We start from the raw sequence: 19,183 nt of genomic DNA, 5'->3' as shown, positions 1-19,183 counted from the left end.
CCCCATCCCTGTGTCCCACCCGCCCGGTCCCCCCGTCTCTGTCCCCCCCAGCCAGCATCATTGAGTGGTGGCTAGGCACACAGTGAGGGGCGAGTCAAGATCCCACCCATCTCCTATTATCCTGGCTTTTCAGAGTGAGAGACCCGTGGTGGCTAGTTATTGACGCCTCCGCTGGACTGTTCCAGGAGCTGCCTCCACCCCAAAGACCGAGACATTCTCCAGTGCTGTGTCAGTCAGCTGCAGCCCTATGGCGCAGATGGCAGACAGCTGTACCCAGTCATGGGACGAACCTGCTCTCCAGAGGCAGGTCTTCCCCGAGGGGTCTGGAACACCGCCCGGTGCTGTAAGACCACACATGCTATGCAGAGCAACACCCCAGACACCCCAACCGCAACCGGGAAAATTCCCCGCCGAGCACCACTGGGTCCCACCCGGAAGGCTCGCTCTCCCAGTCTTTCTTTCCCATTCCCCGTCTCTTCACACACACACTTCACTTCTCCTTCCCCTCCCCCATTTTCTTCTCTTACATTAAGACCCTTTGGGGTCAGTTTGCTTTTCTGCCGTCATTCACAGAGAGATGGTGACCTGCGTGCGCTCTCACGGCCCCTGCAGCCCCACAGTCCACTGTGCGCGCATCGGCGCTGAGGCTGCTCTGTCTACCTTCTGCCTCGTGAAAGCAGCTTCACAGGATTGCTATAGAATGAGGAGTCTGCCCCAAACCACCGGCTACTTCTAGATAAGTGACTTAGGACAGTCCGTCCCTGGGCCACTGGCACACAGATCACTTCACCAACATATGTTGGTCTTCTTTAAAAAACCCCTTCCTGTCAACCCTGAGCAGTGGACTGAGAGGCCCGGTTGAAGCTGGTGATGGGTTTGCCATCCAGAGCGTGTAGCAGGGACACTCAAAGGACCGCTCAGGGTCAGCTCTACTCTGTACCCAAAGGGAAGCAGCATTGGATGTGGAGGAGCCCCGGACTGGGAGCAGATGGCCTACCCCTCATCTGTGTCCTGCTACTGGCCCCAGGGGTGAGAGCCTGGACAAGCCATGGGCCTCCCTGACTGTCTGTTGCTTCTACGTCAAGTAACCACTGGTGTTCTTCCTAGCTTTAGGATTCTGTCGTCTTTACGGGAACAAAATGGGAAAGCTCTGGGACCTTTCTGGAGCAGGCTCTGAGGAGGGCTGCCAGTTAAGGTAGACGGGCGACTTCTAGAGAAAAGGGCTCCATGGCCCCACACTGCTCACACCCTCATTTTCCCTCAGGTCTGTCCTCTCCAGGAATTGGTCACTCCCTGGAGGCTTCGATCTTGAGGTCGGCGTGGGGAGAGAAGACCATGAGAGGACAGGTAAAGGGCAGCCACGAGGTCCGTATTTCCAATACTTGCTCATTTGGCTTAGGAACCAGGGCTGCTGATGGGCAATCCAGGCACTGACAAGGAGAGTAAACCGCGCCCAGGTTTTCAGCCTCTGTCTCAACTGAGGCAGGGCAGATACAATCACATGGAAAGTCAGACCCAACACGTCCACCCAACCCGCTCAACTGCACCCAGCCTGTGAAGCAAGGATCGAAGAGACTCTTACACACAGGACATCACGGAAATCACTCATTTTCACAGGTACCAGGGGCCATCCACTTCAAGGAGGAAGAGATGGAGGAAGGAGGGCCGGGAAAGGCAGTAGAACTGAGGGTAAGCCACATTTTCCACACCTCGTGTGGGGCTGTGATTTACGTGGGATAAGCTCTTGGCCACTTAGAACCTTGTTGAATTTGATTCCAAGTTCTTGAACCCCTGAGCCAGCTAAGTCCAGGGCCTGTTCAGATGGGAGTGGCCTCCAGAATGTTCTCTCAGCCACTTTGTTTTGATCCCAGCAGGAGATACGACACCGAGACCCAAATCAATGAGCAGTAAGGAAGGACCAAGGAGCTATTTCTTGGCCCTTTAAAGTGTTTAATTCAGTGTAGCATGTAGTGTTGGCTGAAGGCCACCCCCCCCCCCCCATCACACTTAATTCCTCTCATTCAGTTTGTTCATCCCCAGTTGCTATCAGGAGGCAAAATTCCAATGTTGATCAAAACTTTGCCAAAGCTCCTCCATTAGAGAGTCAGGCTACTTTAGAGCCATTTATTTCTTGCTGGGTTTGGCTTGAGAGTGGAACACCACCAGAAGACCCTTTATCATGGGTTTTTATCTCTTGGGCTACAGCCAAATCTGTGCAAAGTCACAGAAGAAGTATTTTTTGGAGTTTTCAAGCTGGGAAAGAAAAGTGAGGTTGGTTGAGCTATCAGGAGAGTCTGAACTGGAATTTAGCTATTATTTTCTATTATTTTTAGTTGAGTAACTAGGAGGAGACACTAAAAGCATTGGAAATACCAATTGCAAATGAGACGGCTGTGAAATGACCTAGTAATACTTTCAAGTGTGGAGGCGGACGAGCAGCTGAGGCCAGAATGGCTCCACTGAGCCCCAACAATGGCGTGAAAATAAGAAAAATGCAGCCAGAGAAATGTTTAGCTATAAAGATAGGTTTCATGATTGTGCAGGCTGGAAAAACACAGCAAGACTGATGGAGGAAAATTCTGGAATCTCTCCTTTTCTCTAGGTCTTTGGAAAAGCAGAGAGGTAGTCTCCATCACCATAAGTGGATACGTCAACAAGAAGAGGCTCTTCTGTGGTTGGCCATCTTCTCTTAGGGTATGAAGGTGGGAAAGACAGAAAACTTCAGAAAAAAGTGTCTCCCCTCCCTGCACTGCACTCTTATTTTTTCCTGAGATGCGAGGAAAAAAGTCTTAAATCTTCACTTTTCAGGGAGGTCCCCAGTGGGCTCTGATAGCTTTCCTCTCCTCAGTCCCAACATTCACGAAGTGCGTGTACTGGAAACACCCCTCAGGTGGAGTGGTTTGTGGGTCAGAAAAGACTCGAGTTGAAGAAACAGAACTGCATCCGTTTCCCATGTGTCAAGCGACGTCTTCTTAAGGGCTGACCCTCGTGTTTTGTAGGTTCTTGGAAAAACCCTTTCTGTACACATGTATCTCACCACAAGAGCTGGCTATACTTCAAAGCAGGACTCCTCCGACCACGAGAATGAATAATAGTAAGATTATAGGGGTTCCAAGAGGTACCTCTCTCTGCCCATTCAAGACATATTTCCCCCAGAAGCTTGCTGGTGACCAGGGACTGTAATTATAAGAGAATGATTCCTCCGGCTTTAGTCTGCTCTCCCATAAGAATGTAACCACTTGGAGGAGGAAACCAGTTAAGCCTTTGTGTGCAGGAATCTGACCCAGCTTTTCTGGGAGCAGGCTTTGGTGGAGAAAGGGCAGACAAAGTGCAAGAACGCCAGAGGAGAAGAGAAGGGGCCACCAAGAGGGGGAAGGTGCAGAGGGGAGGTTGGAGGTTGAAGACGAACAACACCTGCACAGAGCAGAGGGTGGAGACAGATCCTTCTTGGGGAAAGAGGGGATGGTGGCCCTCTCATGAGCTGCAGAGCCGGGCGATGTTGGCATCGTGGGCGCGCTATGGTGACTCACTCTCTTGGTCTGCAGTTGGCTGGTTGGCCGAGGAGGATGAGCAGCCTGGGGGCTCCTTTGACAACCCATGTCAGCCCCCACCTGGGTCCTAATGCCTTTCTTCCTACCTCAATCCCAGCTGTCGGAACTGCCCTAGAGAAGTAACGAGAAGCCCACGGGGCCCCGAGGTCCTTAGGCCCCTTCTCCCAGCCCCTTGGCGGCAGTAAGGAAACACAAAGGGACGAGGAGTTTCTTTAGCAGACTGTGCTGAAACGCAGCCTCGGGAACCAGCAGGTGGCTGAGAACGGGCTTTGTCAAGGCCGCCTCCAGCTCAAAGCTTTCTCCACGTGCACTCCCATCGTTACTGGAGCTGGCTGCTCTCTAACAAGTCACAGAGAACTCTGGTCCAGACATCCTGTTAACGAGTCCTGCGCCTGGGGAAGAGATCACTACCCTGAAAGGCGAGACCCAGTGTACGCTGGCTCTGGTTCTGGGTCAGAGCCTCTGCTTTGGGACATGGTAGTTACTGACATCAAAAGGGTTGAATTTTGCACAGTAGAAGATGAAACACGGCTTGGGCGTGCATGTGTGTGTGTGTGTAGTTACCTGTCTCCCACTCACCCACACCTCGCGCTCATGCTGCTATCTTCCCTGAGCCCTCCAGTTATCCACCCAAGCCCCATGGCCAAGAGTGAGCAGTCCTGGACTTCCGGCAGGCCAGAAGACACCCATAAAGCCCTATTTGGCTGTTGACACTGCCCATGATGCTCGAGTGCAAGTCGCGTCCCCACCAGCCCTGTGTCTCAGTGCACAGCAGGACTCAGGCAGCGTTCTGGGGGGAGATGGTGTTTCCCACGAACAGGTCCCTCTTCTCCTCCTCTACCTGCCGCTCCTGGCTGGAGCCATCTGGAACCTGCAGCTTTGCTGGCACAGAGAAGCCTCTCCCTAGAAAAGGGCCTTGCCGCCTGGTGCCCCTCCTCAGTCCCGTCAGCCCTAAACCTCCTCGGAAGGAGGCTGGACACCTCCTTGCAGCCAAGAAGGCCGACTCCTCGCAGGATGAGTATGGGGCCTTGGTCTCAAGGCCCCAGGGACCGGAGACTCTCTGCTGGCACGTAGGCCTACTTGTGGCTGCTGGAATTTCATTTCTGTCTGCAGCACAATGCGGTGCACTGACCTTAAAGGATGTTTTTTACATGAATTTTTTAGTAGAAAACATAAATAAATAACAGCAAGGCACAGCACAGTCATTCTTGGAAGAAACCAAGTGCAACTCATTAATCGCGGAGACCAGGGTTGCTGCTGAGCCAGGAGGGAATTTGCTCCCGTGCCACTGCTGCCTGAGCGTCGGGGTGCTGCCACTTACAGCTGGGCCCACATTCTCCACAAATTGGTGGTTAAAACAAGTCCCTGTGATTAAAATTCCCTTCAGCTGAAACTACCCGGAGTCTCCTTTTGCAAGCGCTCCTCCTGCCTTAGAGAGAGGGGGTAGTCGCAGAGATGGTGTGGCTTGTGCAAATACGGCAGGGGTATAACCCAGGACGTCCACCCATTTGTTACTCTCTCAAATGAGGATGGTTCCCTGAAAAGGATAAACATCAGCCATTTGAAGCAACTATTGAAGTGAAAACAGGCATGCCATCTGACCTAGATATCCTATCCTATCGAAATGTGTACAAAGAGCCAACTTGAAGGATGTTCACTGCAGTATTGTTTATAACAGCATAACAACTACACACAACCTGAGTGCCCACAGTAGGGGAGCAGTTAATAAACTATGGTCCATCAACACAACGTGGAAGGCTGTACAACAGCTAAGAAGGGTGGGGTCAATCTGTCGGGGTGTACCGAAGTAGCCTCAAGACTTCGTCAAATGAAAAGAAGCAAGTTGTCCAATAAAGGGAAGAAACACACATGGTGACACCATTTGCACAGAACCAAACCAAACCCCAACCAAGCCAACGACATGAGGGGACGTGAAGATCTGTGTTTGCCGAGGTATAAAACAAGGCCTGCAAACGTATACAGCAAACCACCTCTGCTGGTCACCTCCGGGGAGAAGACTGAGACTGACTGACAAAGAAATGGATTTCTGCTTTTTCTGTATTATTTGCGCTTTTTGAGGATGTAGTCATGTATAAGTTGTAAATCTAAGCTGTGTAAACTTGTAAGTTTAAAAAAGAAAAGAAGAGAAATCAAGCCTGTTACTATCCTGAAGTTTCCCCCCACAGTCCCCTTCAGGATCAGTCAACGCTCTGGTCAGGAGCCTCCAAGAAAAGGCGTTTCCCCACTCAGCGCCAAGTCCTGCCACCAGCATGTCTGTCGCTGACTCTTCAAATGACCATTCCTACTTTTTGGTCCAATGCCTAGGGACTTTAGGGTCTTTTTTTGGCTCTTGGAGGTCAGTGACAGCAAAGCCCAAGAACACCGACTCTACCCAGAAGAGAGGAGAAAGATTCAGGGTGTCCTGCCCCCTGGGCTTGGGGCAAGTGTGGCTCCTGCTGGCTGCCCGGAAGCACCTTGGCGCTCCATTGTGCCATACCACGCTGAAGGGAGTTTTGATCTTTGGCGATTCCCCAAATCTCATATCTCTTCAGTGCTTAGGTTTGGGGCCAAACGGGATCCTCCTCACAGCTCGTGCAAAAGTACTGAGGTGGAGGCTGTGGCCTGCTGTCTTCTGAGGGAGTGGGTTTCTGGTTGTGACTAACCTCTAGACACACTCCGGTGCACCTGATCTATATCAGGCTTAATTAAATCCTACCCTAGGCCTAGCTTTTAATTTATTTACATAAGGCGACTCTTTTCCCTGCTGATTTAAGACCTTCAGCTGTGTTCCCCTCTCTCCTCCTTTTTCTCTGGTTGGATTTGTTTTGTGTTTTCTTTGGGCCATCATTGAAGAGGATGAAAGGCCAATTGCAGCTGTGAGAGCCCCAGCGATGCGCACAATTAGAGCGAAAATGAGCCACACCTACAGATCGGCAGTTTGGCTCAGATGTGTGGCCACAACACAGACAAATCAAAACTTAAACATGAAGCTCTTTTCATCAAAGATTAGAGAAAGGCCACAACGTTTGTGCCAACAACCGCAGAGCCAGTGGAGAGAGATGGAGAGCACAGACACAGCCCATGCAGATGGGCCGGGTGTCCGTTACAGGGCTAGGAGGGCAGCGTCTTGCTTTAACAGCAAGAACGCATGTTTAAACCATCATAAAGGGCCAGGTAGGAGCCAAAAGAGACCACAATGGGCCTCGACATCTGGTATTTATGGTCCATGGAAGCACAATTTCTGTAACATTTATGCTTGGCTAGGTCTGAAATACGACACTGATAGCAAGTGCTGTGTTTGATGCCTAAGATTAGAGACCTAACCGTGTTTGCCCTTTTGGGGAAGAGAGAGTACTTCCAGAATAAGCCTGGGGACTAGACCCAAGGCAGGTAGGATTGCTGAAATTCTCAAAGGTGTCTCCAAATCCAGCCACATCAAGGAAGCATGAGCAACGGCTAATTTAATTCAGTCTGGCAAATTTGGTCCCAGTCAGGAAAATGTTGACTGAGCCTAGATCTCTGCTTGAAATAAGTACTTTCGAGATGCTTCCATTTCATCCTTTACTAATAGGAATAAATGTTTTAAGGAAAGGCAAATGTTATTTAGACAAAATGAGTAATTATGCTCATCATTAGAGCAACAAACAAGGTTCTAATCATGGACATTCTACTCCATTCTCCCGCAGGGGACAGACAGTGGCGTCTATGCTGAGCCATCTGGACTAACTGAGCTTCCTGTAAGACATGAAGACCAGAATCCCGTTTCTTTTCAGCACATTTGGACAGGTTGTGGCTGTAAAAACCGCTCCTTCCTAGATGGAGGTCTGGAGAGGAAGAAATGTGGGACTCTGCAGAAACAGGGTCTCCTGGACACGCCTCTTTTCTTAGAACCTTTAAGGCTGGTTCTGGGACCCCTGAGGAAGGCTGCTGGGTTGATGGAATGCTGCCAATACACTCCGTTAGGGGCAACAGTGGGAAATCCTGCCACAATCTCTTCTGGACCGCCATCTAGAAACACTGAGCAGCTGGGAGTTCATATCTCCTCGATCTTTTCCCCTAATCTGATAGAAGTCTGATGGAAATATTTTATATAACTAACCACCAACTACCCAAAGAGGAGAACCAAGGAAAAATACTTGTCAAACAAGATCTGTCTTTTTGGATAAGTTTCCCCGAGCCCCTCTCCTCCAAGTTTTTATAGAATGTTGCTTTCACAAAATGTTCCACCCTGATAGTTCCAGGTTCACGGTAATCATATAATTATCTTCATTACTTTCTCCAAAATGAAGTCTAGAGTGTCTTTGAGTCCTGAACATGCTACAAGTTCCCGTTTCGTCTGGGAAAGTGCTCATAAATTGGAGATCAACGTCCCCGTGGAAGTAATAATTTGGTAGGCAAGGGGTAAGATGTCACCACTTCTTCTCCAAAGGAAGCCATCTGTCTCCATAGAGCCGAGTACACGCTTCAACTTCACTGGTCCCACTCCCCCTGGGGCCCTTTGAAAGTAGAGTCCAACCTCCAGAGATTTGCCATCAAGAGAAATTTTGTGGAATCACATTGAGCAATTTAGCACTTAGCAACTTCTGCAAAATCCCACACCAATCATAAAAGTTGGCTCAGCTGCACAAATTGGATAAAACTCCTAACAAGCAGCAATAAAAATAAAGGAAGGAAAAGCTGGCATCCAGCCTCAAGAAGAGAACCCAGCTACCACCCACCGAAGCGCCCTGGAGCTCAGAAGGCGAAGTGTAAACTTGGGAAACGTCAATTTGTTCAAAGCCTCCATTTCAACTTTGTTCTCATAGGCAAAGGAAAAAAAACCCAGATGTTTGTATAAAAATATCATCATTTTATTACATTCCACACAATACATTTTCAAATAGTTTCCAACGTCCACAAGTTATTTTGACACACAGGCAACTGAGCAATGCAGGGGACGTCGCGGTTATAGGGAGAAGGGAGAAGAATAGGAAGTAAAAATCTTTAAGTTTTCTTGTTTTGCTGTTGTTCTTTGGTAATTTTCGGTTATTTAGGTGTTTGCTTGCCTGCCAGTTTCCTTTGAAAGACAGGGCCTTTTAAAAGATGAGGTATCAACCTCAGAAATATTACTGAATTTCCTATCCTATTCTGGCTTTAATCCCAAAAGTGTGGGATAAGGGAAAAGACAATTTCACTTTATTTTCAGCATCCTGGTTTGTCAATGGCAAGGCTACGATTTTGTTTCCTGCCGTCACCAGCAATTAGGGGAGAGTGATTGCTGGCATCATATCAGGAGGGGATTTTTCACCCTAGAGATGAGGGTTTTCCTCCTGGAGCTGCTGACATGAAACCTCTACTAAGGCAAGAACTTTACCAGTCAAGCTAGACCTTCAATTCATTCATTCATTCATTTACATTTTAGTAGTTGCTATCACCTCCTTGTCTTCTGAGAAGCAACTCTAGACACATGCATGCATGCATTCGCCCGGCCAGTCTCTTTTCCTAGAAGAGAGTGACCTTTCTCTCCCTCTATGAAATACAGAATTTTGCTTTTTAAAGCTGCAAGGCATGATTTTGCAGAAGAGCTGCCCTTTTAGCATAGTACCTGGATGATACTATGAAAGTTGCTGGGGCCCCAGAGAGAGAGAGAGAGAGACAGAGAGACAGAAAGAGAAGAGAGGGAGAGAGAGAGAGGGTGGGAAGTGTGACATTCCCCAGCTGGAGTGCATCATGGGCGTCACACAGATTTGAGCAGTCTCCTAGTCTCAACTATGGCACATACCTAAAGGTGATGCCACACGGGGCATCAGATACAGATAGAGCAAATTCACAAAGTTGTTGTCATCTTCTTTTAAAGCAGGGAAATCCTCTAGGGTACATGGTAACTCAGACAGTTGCTACACTGGCTGGATTTTCCAGCGTAATGTCCCGACACCACACCTCCATGGGGTGCCTACAGGGATGCCAATCATTTTGAGGGAATGCCTGGCCCCACGACTGGATGTGGACACCTAAGATGAAATAGCCTTAGTGACCAGCATGGAGTTCATCACCTGGTGTCCTGGGTTCCCCACCCCACTTCTTTCTCCATCTTCAGCTGGGGTAGGACACATCTTGGAATCTCAAGGTAGCTCTCGCTCTATCCTTTCATCTTTGCTTTCTTGGCAGCGCTGCCGTGGTTGAGACAGAATTGCTCTTTGAAATAGAATAAGAGTGGGGGAGCACTATGCTTTCAGGAGGATGAAACAAACCAGATGTGAAAGTGAGTGTGTGTGTTGGAGGGACCTGTGTGGATATTCTGAAAGAATGCTAAAGTCTCTCTCTCCTAAGCAGCCAAAAAAAAAAAAATCATCAGTATTTTGTTCTCAGAAGGTACCTGGAGGCTTTGAGCCCAGGCAACCATCTTTGGAGAGAATGTTACTCATCCCCAGTGGATTGCTAGCAGGAAGGTGAGAAATAAATACCCCAAGGCTGAGCCCCAGCACACCAGGAATCTCGTTAAAATACGCATCTTCTATCAATGCAATTGACTTCATTATTGAATCCATCCTTTGTACAATATCATTAGGCAATTTATCTCTAACATCCCCCTCCCTGTGTTGCTTAGAAGGACAAATGGGCAGCAATGGATTTATCTCCCTTATAGCTTCTCCTGATGAGGCAGCGACATCTGGAGATGCCAGGCCAGCCTATGGGAGTGCATTGGCCAGATGCTATGGATGCTTTAAGGGGTAGCACATTGGTACATTAAAAAAATGATGACTTTTATTCTCTCGTAATGTTTAAGTCAGTCAGGTGGACAGCCTTATGTTTTAGCGGCTATAGATTCAGGCACACATTGACACCATGAGAGGAAAGCAAACAATCCCTTTCCCCCGTATTTTACAAATGCTGTCACAATGACCAATGGAATACCAAGAAGACGGTTTTTAACCTTTGTCCTCGACTCCATCCCAAGTTGGGCACAATGAATCCATCGGAGTGAGGAGACTTTTAAAAGACAACATTTCAGTCTTTTCTTCTCCTCCCTTTTCCCCTCTATCCCCTCCTGCTCTAAACTTCAACAGGCTACTGCTTTGCCGACCTCAGTCTCAGGTTTGTTATTCTCTATGACTTATTCCAAGGTTGGACTTAACCAATAAAAGCTAAACATTCATTATGAGCTTCTCGTTTATAAGGCAACATGAGACAGATTTGCTTCAGGGCTGGAAGTAGAGGCGGTTCGCATGCACGCAATGGCTGCTGTCTTGTTACTTCCAAGACGCCAGGAGACACGACAACAGGTCACGTCCGAGTGCACTGGGGGAACCTTCCTCCTGGGCAGGTGGGTTGGGAATGGGAATAGGGTGGGAAGGGCCACATTTCATTTCATGTGGCCTCTAGTTTTTTAGGTACCTGGAGATGACAATGGTAGCCAACAGAAACCCAGCCAGAGCTAGATAAGGCAACAAAAGCTTCAATCTCTTCTCCAGGTAAACAAAACTAGTACAGTATATTATTTTCTGTAAAATGTACCCCTGGAGAAGTAACACAAGAGTTAAGGGGGGCCCTCTCTGAACACACCCATACGCCCCCCTCAATGAACCAGTCTCTCCCTCACCCACACACACACACGGAGCTGTTCACACGCACAATGTATTCTATGTACAAACACACAGATCCAGGTTCCCCCTCAGGGCTCCGGCAGACTGCCCACCGAGAGGGGGGATGGGGTAAGGCAAGGGGAAGGGACAGGGGCCAGTCTCTGGAAGAAAACCGGCTGGGCCTTGAGTCATGAAGCGCTTAGGGTTGTCTTTTCTCATATCCCAAGATGCAGCATTAGAGTTGGGTTGGTTGGCTTGGAATCAACAAAAGAAGAACCCAAGGAGAATGGTCAGGATGGACAAGAACACACAGGGTTTGGGCCCGAGAGGGAGGTGTCTGAGAGCTCACACAGAGACTAGGCGAGGAGAAAAAGTGCAAAATCAGGCCACGGGGTAGCAGTCTTTCTCGTCTGTTTGGATGCGGTCCTTGCTTCGGCCTCAGCAGTGCGAGCTGTGCTCTTGCTCTAGCTTAATGGTTAGGGTGGGCTCCACCGCCAGAGGGGCCCCGTTGGAGTACTGGGAGGTTTTGTAGGTGATGGAGTGATCGGTCTTCTTGGCCGCATAGCGGAAGCGGTGGTAGTGGAGCACCAGGGCCAGCGCGATGGAGACCAGCACCAGCACGGCGCCCCCGGCGGCCATTAGGTAATACCAGTAGGCTGGGATGGGCTGCACGGGCACCGTGTCCACTGTGGGCTCGGTCCCTGGCAGGAGCGTGCCCCCTGGTGGAGAGACACAGAGAGGGTTGCTAGGCTGAGAGCATGCAGACTAATAAAAAAATTAACTGAAAAAAAGAAGAAACACACACATGCTTTGGAGTGGATGGGGAAGGGGCGGGCCCAGGATGGCACTGAGTATTTAGTTGGTGTCGAGCACTTTTAAATGACTGATATTGTCTACTACGCACAACCCTATGAGGGAGCCACTGTCAGACCCATTTTACAGAAGAGCAAACAGGCTCAGAGAGTTAAAGGAATACAGTGGTTAGACAGCAAGTGATAGTAAGGAAGGGACTCAAGGGCTGTGTGATTACAAAGCTCTTTTCTTCTCCCTGTTAAACCACAATTACTCTGCAATCTATGGAAGCCTCACAATTCACACACATCCACACACGAGTACACACAAGTAAATGATGCTGAAACGACTTCTGGGATTCAGTAAGGCTGATTCTCCAAAGGGGTGGAAATACAATATTGGGTCTGGCTGGCCAGCATTCTCAAACAATGTATTAATTAGGCTGGCTAGACTTGAAGGTAAATTCCACTTTGGCTTGCCAAGGCTTCCATGCCCATTGAAATCAGCCTGGTCTTGTCTAAACAGGTCAATTATCGCTGTCGAGCAATGACTAATGCATCTTCATTTTTTAATTGGATGGAGGATTTTATAAGCGGATTGGAAAGGCGTTGCAACAAAAAATGTGGGCGCCGAATGACAGTGGGTATGTAAGAGCGAGAGTGAGAGCAAAGACGGGGAGATCATTCTTAATCACAGAAAAGACGGAGGAGGGAAGAGAAGCTAGCAGAGGATTTAGGAGGCAAGCACATTCCCTGGCCGGCCTCAGGTTGCCATGGAGATGATGTAGCAGATTTAAGCCCAGGGTAACTCTGGGGAAAGACTGGCGAGAGTCCCACTTGATGCAAAACAGTGCTACAACTTGATTCTCCCAAAGATTTACATCAGATAAAAATCTGGCCCAGAATGGGACTAGGAGCTTTTGAGCTTGCCAAAACCAGACATGATCTTTACTTCTGAAAAATGATGTATGCTTAACCTGTGAAAAATTCCTCCCTTGCTGCTTACATCAAGTGGTGGTGGCCAGAAAGCTGTATCCCCTCTAACCGCGGGCTACCCCGGGGGAAGCGCCGATGCCTTCTTCACGCACTGTCGGTCTGCTCTGCGGGTGCATCACTGCCCAAGATGCAGACAGGGCTCGCTTATGTTTTCACGGCTCCCCCAGGAGGCTCGGAGCTCCTCAAGCAGAAGAACCTGCTCTCATCTTGGTTTCTACCTCAGGGTATGCACAAAGAGGGCTCCATAAATGTTTGTGATGAAAAGACAGAGCTGAGGTGAAGACGGCTATTTCTGAGTCAGTGTTGGCCAACTCCTGCAGCCCTGACACCAGAACTCCTCTTTTTGATTTGGAGAAGAGCTGAGGGGTGGGCCAGCCCTTCTGATGTCTCCTCAGAAGTGGCCGAAAAATGAAAACATTTTTCCTGGAAAATCTCTCAGAGCCTGTCCACTCTTATTCACGGGTTCCTCTAGTATTAGGGCCCCCCTCCATGAAGGCACAGTGCTCAGCGGTGCTTCTCGGGCCCGCAGGAGTGCCCCAGTATTACAGGGGCTTTGACAAGGAAGTGTCACCCAGTGTACACCCTGGCAGCCACATGGCCAGCTCTTGCGGTGGGGAAAGGATCCCAGAGTCCCATGACCCCCACTGCCCCTTTCTACATTCTCCTATTCATGACCTCCCACTCTATTTTTCTCTATCCCCAAACCATTTCTATCATTTAATAATTTCATTAGTGGAGCTGAGAAAGCTCCCTCTCCCTCTCTCTCTTTTTCTCTCTCTGTGACCAGATTGAAATTATGCACAGAAACAGAGAGATAGAAAGAGAGAAAGCAAGGCACAGAAAACGGCTCCTTGAAATGGCCAGCTTGTGAGTCACAGTGAACTGGTGTGTCAACTCATTATTCAGGTCACCAAGAGTCTCTGCTGCCTGGCAACCATCCTGCCAGGATCTTCCTGTGGGCTCAGAAGAATGCACGAGAAGCAACAAAGTGTGCAGCAATGGCCTGAGTTCCTCAGTGCCACCCCCTCCCCAAAGGGGGTCCTTGGGTTGTCCGATTTCGGTTTGGCTCCACAGTGAGGGCCGTCCTCTAACGAGGCCGCAGCTCACCCACGAGGGGAAAAGAAGGCATGAATCCACAGGGATTAATTCCCGACCCGAAGCACCTGCCCAGATCACAAAGGCAGGAGCACAAATTTGTTAACCTGGAAGGTCATGACTGCCCACGTCCCCTCCATCACCGCATAGTCTCAGTTCAAAGCTTTGTGTTCTTCCTGTCAAAATGCTGGTTTTCAACATTAAATACACCTGCAGGGCCCAAGCGTGGAGCTGGGCCTTCACGCTACTCCTAAAGTGCTTCTTACAATAGAGACAGACTCGGGGCCCAGTGGGGAGGACGGGAGGACCCACTGGAGGAAGGAGAAGTCTCAGTCCCTGGATTACACAGGCAGAATCAGACGCAGAGCTGCTGCTCTGGAAGACAAACCCCCGTCTGGGTATCAGGCGCTCTTCCCCTTTCCTACCACTGCTCCTCTCCCCTGAAATTAGCAACACGTAGAAAATTTTAGTGACAAAAGCCATTTTGGGGACATTATATTGCCTCCCTAAATGTTTTCCTTGGACATTTGTTAGGAGAAATGGGAAAAAATACTACGTGAGTTTGTACTTATAATGTAAAGAGAGTTAGAAAAGAGAAGATACACCTAACAGCTCTCCCCTCGTTCTCCGTGGGCAGTTTTTGGGTGACCTGCAGTTGGGGGCTAGAGTTTCTCCGAATGTTCTCCAGCTAAAGAGACGCCTGCAGGCAGGTGGATTGCTGGTTTGGAGTTGGGCTCTGTGGTAGCCTTCAAGGGCTGTATGCTAAGGAGGCTGTGCTTTGCCAGTCAGAGAAAAGGAAGCTGACAGGTCAACAAGGGTTAAATCCTCTTCCAAATTACCTTTCCAAACAACAGCTGCAATCCAATGAATATCAGATGGATGGATGGATGGAAGGATGGATGGATGTTTGGAGGGATGATGGACGTCTGGATGGATGGATGGACGTCTGGATGGATGGATGGAAGGATGGATAGATGGATGGATGGATGGATGGAAGGATGGATGGATGGACGGATAGATGGATGAATGGACAGAAGGATGGATGGATAGATGGATGGATGGATGGATGGATGGAGGAAGGTATTTTAGACCAACATTCAGATTCCCTGGAAAATGTTAATGACCCACTGGTAGTTCACATAACAGTTTTTCTTCAAAAGTGCTAGAGATTCTGCTAGCTCATATGGTGCCTCTATGTGAAATTGCAAAATAGCCACCATCTTTGGGCAGTTGCTGCCTGCACCAGGTGCCTGAGTTGGTGATTGGCTTTATTTTAGCCCACTTGTCCCCTCAGCCATAGGGGTGACTGGGCCATTGCTTGGCAACAAGTAGCCTGGGCTAGGTGCCCCAGGATGGGAGAAAATGCAGGTGAGACTTCAACCTTGTCCAGCGCCGGTGATGTGCCGACCTGAACGCTCCCTTTAGTTATTCTAACTTCCACTACTTACTTACATATTCTTTTTTTCCAATTGGAAAACACTTTCAACTCCTGAACTATTTTTCACTAATTTCCACCCTCTAATTCTCCACAAAGTTTTCTCATTGTGTGAGATAATGAGAAACAGGCATTTAAATAGTCAATAACTCCAAGTGTATTTGCAAGGTTGAGCAGCCTCCTCTCTGTAAAAGTTTTGAGTCCCCTAGAGAAGCAGGCAATGTGAATGCAAAGAATCTGAATTTTGAGAAACAATAAATTCTAAGAAGCCACGCATGGGAAGAAAATAAGGAAAAAAATTGCACAGTAGGTAGCGTTCCTTTCATTCCTATTGTGCAAACAGGGTTCTGAATTAATAGGCTACTGGGAACTGTGGCCATAACAGCAACAGCAACGAGTGGACGTTCCCTGTGAGCTGGGCACGGGCTACGGGCGTCACACGAGCATCTTGTTTATTGCTCATGACCCTCAGCTGGGAGACCTGAGAACCGACAGGACAAGTGATTGTCTCTGGTTTGACCTGGAGGACAACCGAGGAGGGCAGAGCAGCAGACAGTGAAATCCTGGAGGTGGCTCAGAGTCCTCAGAGGAAGTTCACATGTTGGTAAGTGGCAGGGTCAGGACCGGGGGCGCGGGGACCGAACCTTCAGCCTGTGCTGGAACCCAGGGCTCAGATGACCAACTCTGGCTGAGTGCCGACTCTCAGACATTTTGGAACACAGGCACCCTCATTACATATTGCCTACGGCTGATTTTGTGCTACGAAGACAGAGTTGAGTGCTTGTGACACAGTCTCAGGAAGCCCAACACACTTGCTATCTGGCCTTTTACCAGAAAAGCGTGCAGACCTCCCTTCTAACCAAGCGGGAACTGGAGGCAGCCCTCTCCCCCTGCGCACCCCTTCTGTCTGAACCTGTCTGAAGCTGGTCTCAGTCGAGTCAGGTTCTCACTGAGTGACCAAAAGAGACAGCATTTCCCACAGCTACGTTTACAAACGGGCCCTCAGGAGGTACCCACGTTTTGAAATGACAATTGTGAGTCATTTCTCACAGAAGAAAAAAGGCTCATTGCAGATAAGGACCGTGTGAGGACTGGTCTGTCTGCAGAGTCCTTTCTGCACAGGTTGAAAATGAAGTGCGGTGAAGGGGCATTTCAGATAAAAGGTTTATTTAATTTGTGAGATTAAACAAAGAAAAAGGTTGGCTCCTCTCGAGAGGTTTACAGAAGATCGTAGAAGAATGTGGTCTCGCCCACGGACATGTTTGGAGGAGGAATGTGAAAGCACAAGATCCCTGAGAAGGCCTCTCCCAGCAGATCCAGGGTCCTGCGGTCTCGCCAGCACCCCCCAAGGCCTCCCACTCAGACCGAGGCTGGCTGAGGTCTCGGCCACTTCTCCTCTCTTTGGTGGCACTTAGGCTACTTTCTTTAAACTGAGGCGTGTCCTTTCTGTTTTAGCGTGAGGAAAGTTGGTGAGAAAAGTGTTCTTCTCCCCTTAGAGAGACTGACGCGTGGTCAGTGACCTTGTGGGAGAGGCTGCATCAGGCCTCAGCCAGGAGAGGCCTCGGGCATCCACGAACCTCACAAAGCATGCCTCAGTGTCCCCGTAGGCAGGCAACGGCAGCCAAGTGGGTACCCAGTTTGCACAATCTCCACACTCCCTTGCTCAGCATCACTGAGCGTGGACCTGCAGCTGGAGGTGCAGGGCAGAGAGCAGGCGCACCCTAAGGCCAGCCTGCAGCCCTGGCAGGTCCAGGGTCTTTTTCTTCCCCTCAACAGAGGATTATGGGCAAGAACCCTGGTTAACCCTCACTGCGTCTGGGAAGTGCTTCTAGTTGAGAGAGCCGGAGGAGAAAGGAAAGCCAAGGAGAGAGAGAATTTGTGGCCAACCCAGGTCCTGTGCCTGGTGGGCAAAGCTTCTGGGAGGCAGCCAATGGGGGATGAGGGTGGAGATGGAAAAGGAGAGATGACAGTGGCAAGCGGCAGAGATGGGCCAGTTGGCTCCAAAAAGACAGAACTTAAAACCTGACACACAGAGTCAAACCCCAGCCGGCGCTGTCCCCACCCCAACATGGGTCTCTCTTAAGACTGCTCCCCTCTGTGCCCATGAGACAGTCTTTGATGCTCAGTTTCTCCTGGTTTCACCTGGATGAAACCTGCTCAGGACTGCAGAAAGCGAAACCCAAGAGACAGGCCCCATGGCGCTCAGAGCTGGTCTGAGACAGTAACCTCAGCTCACAGCCTTAGCAGGCGACACTGATGTTCCTTCGGTCCTCCGTCACTGGTAGACACAGCAGGTCTGAATCCTTCACCCTAACAACCACCTCCTGCAAGTGCACTAGCCTGGGATTTCCACGGGTGTCTAATGGGTAGGGTTCCAGACCCAGTCTCTCTGCTCCTGCTTTCTTCAAGCTCTCTGTCTCTGCCACGAGTGAGAACTCCTGCCTCCACTGTGAGCTGCTAAAAGTACCATGGGGTCAACAACTAGAGAGCTCTGGGTATGGGGTTTATATATTTTTACTGGCTTCTTTTTTCTTTTATTAAAAAAAGAAATTATTGGTTAAGAGGAAATAATCCATCACCTTAATTACGCCACTTTTTAGTTCTTTTTTTTCCCCTTTACACACAGTTTTTCATTGTTAAAGCTCAAATTCTAGAAAAAGATATGTGATGGCACTATGTTTATAGCCAGTGTTTTGAAAAAAGAGAGAGAGAAAGAAAGAAAGAAAAGAAGAAAACGCACACCAGGCTACATTGTTTAAAATGTGACTCATAACAAAAACAACGACAAAGTCTCTTTAAAAGTCACATGACAACCCAGCTTCTTCATTCTCTCCTCCCGTCCTTTCTCTACACGGCTCTTTTTCTCCACGGCATGTTTCTCTCCATTACTGACTCACATCCTGGTACACAATCACAGTAGCCACAGTAAGCAGAAGACACAAGGCGATTTGAAAACAAGACGTTTCATGGCAAGAAATGAGTAAGAGGCAGAACGTGAAAGGTGCTTCAAAACATGAGAGACCACGAACGCCTCGTCTGCCCCAGTCCAGAGGCCACTTTGATTGCATTTCCTTAAAGATGTACCTAGGATACACTGGTCTCTCCTAAAGAATGAGACTGGCGCTGTCTCATGGTTAATTTATAATGGGAAAGAAAAACAACCCTGATTCAAAAAGCACACAAACAACGCAAACGCCTGTTATTAACAGTGTTTCACCATCAACTTTGCATATCCTGCCTGCCCAAACCTGATTTCTCTGTTTCCCTCTTTGAGTGAAAAGGCTGATTTAATCCAAAGGCCCCCAGGCCCTCACCAAGAGAGGGTTGCGCTACCCTGACCAGGAGAGGCACGGTCTGCCGGACACGGGTCGGACAGTGCAAACGGTCCTCTTTCCTCTCCCCAGTGGAAGGCTGTGCCTGAGTCAAAATACAGAGCTGTGTGTGTTGAGGTCAGAGGGGCCTCGGCCCAGAGCAGACTCCCCGGCCCTGGTCCATCTGGCTACCAACCGGGAGTTCCTCCTAATCGCACTGTCTGCTCGCAGCACTGCTCCTGCTCCGGGCTCTGAGTGCCTCAGCCAAGACTCTGTTCCCCAAGGCTGGGGTTCCTCCTTCTGGGGATGCTCATTACCTCCCAAGACAACAGCCGGGGCTGGTCCATGCTGCCTGTGCACTGCCTTTGCTGAACCCCCGGACTAGCCCATCGGGAGCGCCCTGGAAATCCTTACCTTCGAGTCACTAAGCCTGCGTTTATTT

At 49.3% G+C, this 19,183-nt stretch overlaps 1 protein-coding gene and 1 long non-coding RNA gene across 5 annotated transcripts in view; one reads left to right on the top strand and one right to left on the bottom strand.

The window, feature by feature from the left end:
• NRP2 (neuropilin 2) overlaps nucleotides 1-19,183 on the bottom strand; it is a 112,763-nt gene that overhangs the window by 9,470 nt on the left and 84,110 nt on the right. For 2 of the 4 annotated variants that reach the window (XM_070580867.1, XM_070580868.1), the window contains exon 16: nucleotides 8,380-11,832. The exons of the other annotated variants lie outside the window; for them this stretch is intronic. In XM_070580867.1, the coding sequence (XP_070436968.1) occupies nucleotides 11,552-11,832 (281 nt within the window). In that variant the 3' untranslated portion in view covers nucleotides 8,380-11,551. Of the gene's footprint in view, nucleotides 1-8,379; nucleotides 11,833-19,183 lie in introns of those variants that run through there. 4 annotated transcript variants of the gene reach the window in all.
• LOC139076684 (uncharacterized) lies at nucleotides 1,243-9,948 on the top strand. Its single transcript, XR_011528572.1, has 4 exons — nucleotides 1,243-1,347; nucleotides 1,618-1,689; nucleotides 2,603-2,694; nucleotides 7,238-9,948. It is a non-coding gene; the product is annotated as an uncharacterized lncRNA (long non-coding RNA).

Source organism: Equus przewalskii, chromosome 17 (genome assembly GCF_037783145.1).
Source record: "Equus przewalskii isolate Varuska chromosome 17, EquPr2, whole genome shotgun sequence".
Classification (NCBI taxonomy): Eukaryota; Metazoa; Chordata; class Mammalia; order Perissodactyla; family Equidae; genus Equus; species Equus przewalskii.
The sequence above is the reverse complement of the archived record's forward strand: the minus strand, read 5'-3'. Positions and strand labels throughout refer to the sequence as shown.